The following is a 6381-nucleotide window of genomic DNA, read 5'->3' as shown; positions in this document are numbered from 1 at the left end:
GGGGGCAGACCATAGAGCCTCTTCAGGGTCCCAAATAGCATGGTCAGTTTCTTGTGAACACACAGGGCCTCCCCTGCCCACCCCACCCCTTCCAGGCTGGACCTGTCACCACCCCTGCCACCTGATAGAGCCATAGAGCAATTCCAGGAGAGTGATGGCTGAGCTGGTCCTACCAGCTACTGGTGGACCCTCTTGGAGCCATCCGGCAAGGAGGGAGGTGACCGACATGGAGGTAGGCTCTAAGGGGGAGGCACGTGGCACCGCAAGAGCACAGGCTGGCCTCTGACCTGGTCTGCAGGATGTTGGGGTCAGGGGTCTTTAGGCAAAAGAAATGCACAGATTCAGGCTCTGAGGGAGAGGAGAGTTTGCCTCACTGAACTGAAGGAAGCCCAGAGGCGGGCTGAGGTCAAGGTAGGGAGGCAGCAGGGCCTTGAAGGCACTTTGTCCTGAGGAAGCTGTGGTAATTTTTAAGGGGTGACTTGCAGTGAGCTGAGTGACATTTCACCAATGTGCCTGGCTTCCCTGGTGGCGTCAGGTCCTTGCTAGGCCCCGGGGCATGGCCAGGATGACAGCTCAGAAGGTACAATTCTGGGTGGACCTCCTAGTTTGGGAGGTTTCTCCCCAGGGACCCCTGCAGGGGTTCAGACTTGCAGGGACAGACAGAGCTGCTTCTGCTGGCCTGGCCACTCAGGCAAAAGAACCAGGACAGGGGGCCCTGGTGGCTCCTAGGCCAGCACTACACCTGCCACCCCACTTCCCAGACTCGTGGCAGTTCCTAGAAAGTGCTGCCAGCACCTGAGGCAGTCAGCTCTGAGTGGCTTTGGTGTCCCTGTCAGAGAAGCCCATCCAGAAGGAAATAATCCTGTTTTCTGTCTTGTGTTCTAATTCCTTCTGTTTCTTCCACAAAAATAATACCCATAGGAAGCCCTCAAAACTAAAAAACCTCCCATTACCGTCTCTAAACAAAGATGCTAAAATTCTCAAGCTCAAGCTGACACCTCTCAGGTGGGTGTTGCCCTTTGCCTCACTCACCCTGGAATAGAATTCTGGAAATTAACACTTTTTTTTTTTTTTTTTGGTCTTTTTAGGGCCGTACCTGCAGCATATGGAAGTTCCCAGGCTAGGGCTTGAATCAGAGCTGTAGCTGCCAGCCTATGCCACAGCCACAGCAACAAGGGATCTGAGCTGCGTCTGCGACCTGCACCACAGCTCATGGCAACACTGGATCCTTAACCCATTGAGCAAGGCCAGAGATCAAAGTTGCAACATTATGGATACTAGTTGAGTTCATTACCACTGAGCCTCGATCAGAACTCCTCCCCTCCCTTTTTTTTTTTAAAGACAGGCTGCATCCTCCTTCCCTTGCTGAAGAATTAGAGGTGCCAGGAAGGGTCCTGGAGGTGGAGGGGAGTGTGTCAGTCCTACAGGGCTGGGGAAGGCCTTTTAGAGATGGTGATGTTTGGTTTGAACTGTGAAAGATTAGTAGGGTCTCCAGACAGGGGACCTGTGAGCCTGTGAGGGGCAGATAGGCAGAATGTGGCAGACAAAGGGAGCAAGAGGAACCGCAGAGTGTAAGGGATTGGAGGTGAGTGGGGAGGCCAGGCCAGAGGGATCTGACTGATGTCTTGCAGGTAATGGGGGAGCCAGGAGGTTGCCAGATAGGGGAGTGCTGTGAGCAGGTGTAGAGCTGGACTACAGACATGAGGCTGGGATTACAGCTACCGGGAGAATAAGATTCTGAGCTGGGGTCTGTGGGGGCACGGAGGTCCCCAGGCCTTAACATAGTGTCTATTTAATTCTCATAAGCCCACATTCATTTCCATCTTGCCATCCCCCAAGCCTCCAAGTCTTGGGCCCCCATCATCTCTGGCCTGAAAGACTATGGCAGCCTCTTCACTGGGCTTCCCTTCTGCACACCCCCACCCACAACAGCCCATTCCTCATAAAGGACAAAACAGAAGGGGTTTACAAAACATTACCATGGTGACTCTACCCCCCTGGCTAAGACCCTTCAATGACACCCCACTGCCTTGAGCATCAAGACCAAATTTGAATTCTTAACTTGGCATTCCAGGCCCTTAGCAATCAGCCCCTACACCCATTATGTGCAGCCTCCTCTCCCTAAAACATTCCAGCTGACCTGGGCTAGTTACAATCTCAGTCACCGGCCTCTTAGCCTTTGTCCTCTCCCACCTCTCCATCCACTATGGATATGCCATCTTAGCCTTTAAGTAGCAGGTTAAAGCTACCAAGTCTAAGTCACCTTTCCAATCCTTGTCCTCAGTGCCCTGCTTTTGATGGCTCTTCAGCTTGTTTCAACAACCACTGGGCACCTGCTTTGTGGCATGCAGTGGGGGGGTGAAATACCTGGGGCTGGTGTAGCACCCAGGTCAAGGCAGAGTACTGAAGCTGGGAGAGCTCATGGCTCCATCTTTTTTTTTTTTTTTTTTTTTTTTTTTGCTTCTAAGGGCCTCACTGGCAGCATATGGAAGTTCTCAGGCTAGGGGTCAAATTGGAGCTGTAGCTGCTGGCCTACACCACAGCCATAGCAATGCCAGCTCTGAGCAATGTCTGCAACGCGCATACCACAGCTCACAGCAACACTGAATCCTTAACCCCCTGAGCAAGGCCAGGATGGAACCTGCATCCTTGTGGATACTAGTCGGGTTTGTTACCGCTGAGCCACAATGGGAACTCCTCATGGCTCCTCCTGTGAGCTATCACCCCACCCTTTCACCCACTCCCTGCACCTGCCTTCTCACCTTCCTCCCACCTGTGCTGGTGACTTACCTGCACACATTGAAACCTGTACCAGGGACTGGCTCAGTGCCAGGCCAGGTGCTGGAAAGACAGCAGCAGTCTAGGTGGCTGCCATTGCCCTTTAGCTCTCAGAGAAAAACACACCAAGTCCCCTTCACACAGCCTTTGATGGGTCTAAATAAAAGGCCTTCATGAAGCTCTTCTCTTGGAGTTACCGTTGTGGCTCAGTGGGTTAAGAACCCTACATAGTGTCTGTGAGGAGGCCAGTTTGATCCCTGGCCTTGCACAATGGGTTAAGGATCTGGCACTGCCGTGAGCTGTGGTGTATATAGGTTGTAGATGCAGCTTGGCTGTGGTGTAGCTACAGCTCTGATTCGACTCCTAGCCTGGGAACTTCCACATGCTACAGGTGTGGCTGTAAAAAGGAAAGGAAAAAAAAAAAGTGGGGGGGGGGTGGGAGTTATTCTCAAAAGAAATACCGCCTGGGAGTTCTTGCTGTAGCACAGCAGGTTAAGGACCTGACATTATCTCTGTGGCCGGCATGGGTTCAATCCCTGGCCAGATGCAGTGGGTTAAGGATCCAGCATGGTTTCACCTCAGATGTGATCCCTGACCCGGGAACTTCCATATCCTTGAGTATGGCCAAAACAAAACAAAAAAACCCCAAAACAAAAACAACCCCCCCTAATCCAGACACCAGACTCCAGGAGGGATATGCTGGGACAAAGGTGAATCCTCAAAGACATTACATATTGGCAGAGTTGTGATGGCAGCCTCTGTGTACAGGGGCTTCTAGGTGCTAGGCTCTGTGCTAGGGGTGACTCCCATATGACCATATTTCATCTTACAACAACCCAGTGGTGTAGGGACCACCAGTGGTGTGGGGACCACAGCACCCCTGATTTACACACAAAGAACCAGCAGTTTAGCAAGCAAGTGCTTTGCTCTGAGTCACATGGCTGGATCTACAGCTGGCACCAAGAGCTACCTGCTGTCAAAAATACATTGATGAGGCAGATCTGTGGCATCCTCTGGTAAAGGAAACCAGCCCAGGTTCTGGAGGACAGTGGCAGCTATAACAAAGGAGGGAGCAAGGGCAAGCCCTGGGGCTGCAGGATGGGAGATGGGACAGTAAGAAAGAGCCATGGAAGCACAGCATGAGGCGGAAGATGGATCAGGTGTGGACTTTTCAGAGCTAAGCCCTTGGAAGGTAGGTGGTGGGGATGCTGAGTCCCGATTATTTCTGGAACTCAATGGGGGCAGACGGGCAGCCTCAGAAAAAGTTGGTGCAAAAGGGAAGGCAAAAGTTGCTGGAGTGGAACTCTCTGGTGCCTTAGTGGTTAAGGATTCCTTGTTGTCACAACTTGTGGCATAGGTTCGATCCCTGTCTGGGGAACTTCTGCATGCCCCATGCGAGGCCAAAAAAGTTGCTTGGGTATGCACCCAGGATAGGAATCTGGTTTGTGAATGGAGGCAAGAGGTAGCAAATCTGATTCTGTCCACAAGAGGGTGCCCAGCACCAGGCAATGAAGCTGCCCTGGGACTTGGGGGTGGTTTGTTGCTGGTTCCCCAGCCCTCCTGGGAGGGAAGAAGTGGAGAAGGGGATAAACCCAATTCACTACCTTGAAATTCCAGCATCAGAAACAAGCACAGATGGAAAGGATGAATTTAGGTCGGTGAGTGTTTTCTCACTGAGACCCTTATCATCTCAGGCCAGTTATTTCCCTTTATATTGAGAAACACAAGTCAGTAGGTTTCTTGACTGCATCCTTGGTAAAATTTGAACGGTCTCTTCCTTTGAAACATACCTTCCAAATGGAACAACTATTTCCTATTTTCCATCTCCCTGTGTCTCTACGACAAGGAATCATACAGTAATACATATATCAAACAGTAGTGCAGTATTTCAATAATTGCAATTTCCAGGATTCTATTTTCAAATCTGCCTAGTCTCTCAGGTTTTGCTCATTTTTTTTAGCACCATCTTTAGAGGTTTCAGAGTTATTTTATATTCTGTGCCTGATAATAACAGTATCTGAAATTCCACGGGTTTTATTTATTTACTTACTTATTGGCTGCAACTGTAGCATGTGGAAGTTTCCAGGCCAGGGTTTGGACCTGTGACACAGCAGCAACCCAAGCTGCTGCAGTGACAATGACGGATCCTTAACCTGTTGGACCACAAGAGAACACCAGGAAGTATTTTATTGTTGCTCCAAGTTTAAGAATTTTCACTGAGAGAAAATCAACACTTTCAGCAAATTTCCCTCATGGCTCTGCTTCTGAATCTTGGTTTTCACAGACATATTTCTCTCCAATATGGACAATCATTCTACTCACGATTGTCGCATCAATCTTAACTTCCAATACTTGCCCTTTACTTAGGAAGCTCTTCAGGACTGTTTTTAATCCAGTAAGAGTGGCTTCATCGAAAGGAGATGTAGTGATAACTGCAAGGTACTTCTCCAGTGTGGACAGACATCATGGTAGAAAAAGCAGAAATGACTCCAGGGTTATTGCTCAAGCGACCATTTTCAGCAAGCAAATTGATCAGGTTGGCTGTGAGGGGAGAAAACCTCTCTTTTGCTATCATGTCATATAGGCTTTTCACTTTAATGCAATGCTTTACATAGGGATTCATAATAGGAGCAACCAAGTTTTCCTTCAAGATTTGTGCTACTCCCAACAATTCCTTTGCTACTTGTTCCAGTTTATTCTGATTAGAAACAGCAGATTAAAGAGCAGTGACATAGTGACCTTCGATACCACATATGTGAACAGGTGGCCTGACCACGGATGTACTGAAGTATTATTGCCCCTGCTGGGAGGTCAGGACACTGCTGGGCAGCCTCCTTCTCCTGGGCGGCTGTAGGTCAAACCCAAGTTGGTGAGAACACAATCAAATTTTTATTATTTCTGCTGCTGCTCAGAGTGCCTCATTTTCTTGGACAATTTATATGTGGTTGATATGTAACATGATTTTAAAATATTTTTTTTGGAGTTCCCGATGTGGCTTAGTGGGTAAAGAACCTAACTAGTATCCATGAAGATGTGGGTTTGATCCCTGGCCTCCCTCAGTGTTAAAAGATTCAGTGTTGCCAAAAGCTGCGCGTCATGGGTCACAGATGTGGTTTGCATCTGTGGTGCTATAGGCCGGCAGCTATGGCTCTGATTCATCCTCTAGCCTGAGAACCTCTATATGCTACAGGTATGGCCATAAAAAGACAAAAGAAAGAAATAAAAATTTTTTTCTAGAGTATTTGCATTTTTGCTTCTGCCAGATACCTGGAGATTCAAGCCTGTAAGTAATCATTTTAATTTCTCAGCCCAGTTTGACCTCTGGAGTAATGAGAATCTGAATCTCGGCCCCAGGAGAGAGCAGACATGAGTCTCTGGTCAGCTTTTCTCTTTTTTGCAGCAGGGCCAGATAGAAATGTTCTCTGCTCACTTCCCTTTGCAGATAGGTCTATTTTCTTTGCTTGCCTTTTCAATGAGGCCAAAGTCAGTGACTTGGCTTCATGGAGAGGTTCTGGGTTTTTTTTCTTTCTCTTTTTTTTTTTTTTGTCTTTTCTAGGGCTACACCCTCGGCATATGGAGGGTCCCAGGCTAGGGGTCTAATCG

The 6381-nt window shown here is 48.8% G+C and overlaps 1 protein-coding gene and 1 long non-coding RNA gene across 11 annotated transcripts in view; one reads left to right on the top strand and one right to left on the bottom strand.

Moving 5' to 3' along the window:
• Positions 1-6381, top strand: part of LOC146395264 (uncharacterized) — a 624884-nt gene that overhangs the window by 319666 nt on the left and 298837 nt on the right. The window lies entirely within an intron of this gene.
• Positions 2425-6381, bottom strand: part of CBFA2T2 (CBFA2/RUNX1 partner transcriptional co-repressor 2) — a 168022-nt gene continuing 164065 nt past the window's right edge. For 6 of the 10 annotated variants that reach the window (XM_085003619.1, XM_085003618.1, XM_085003617.1 and 3 more), the window contains one exon: positions 4948-5319. In XM_085003619.1, the coding sequence (XP_084859745.1) occupies positions 5311-5319 (9 nt within the window). In that variant the 3' untranslated portion in view covers positions 4948-5310. The other 4 variants (XR_014832200.1, XR_014832198.1, XR_014832197.1 and 1 more) reach the window with 3 other exon arrangements.

This window comes from Sus scrofa, chromosome 17 (genome assembly GCF_054392235.1).
Source record: "Sus scrofa isolate SSC_HxYL_T2T_F1_AM1 chromosome 17, Sscrofa_HxYL_maternal_Yorkshire_Landrace_v2.0, whole genome shotgun sequence".
In the NCBI taxonomy this organism is placed as follows: Eukaryota; Metazoa; Chordata; class Mammalia; order Artiodactyla; family Suidae; genus Sus; species Sus scrofa.
Note: the sequence above shows the minus strand (reverse complement) of the source record. Positions and strands in the feature narration are given on the sequence as shown.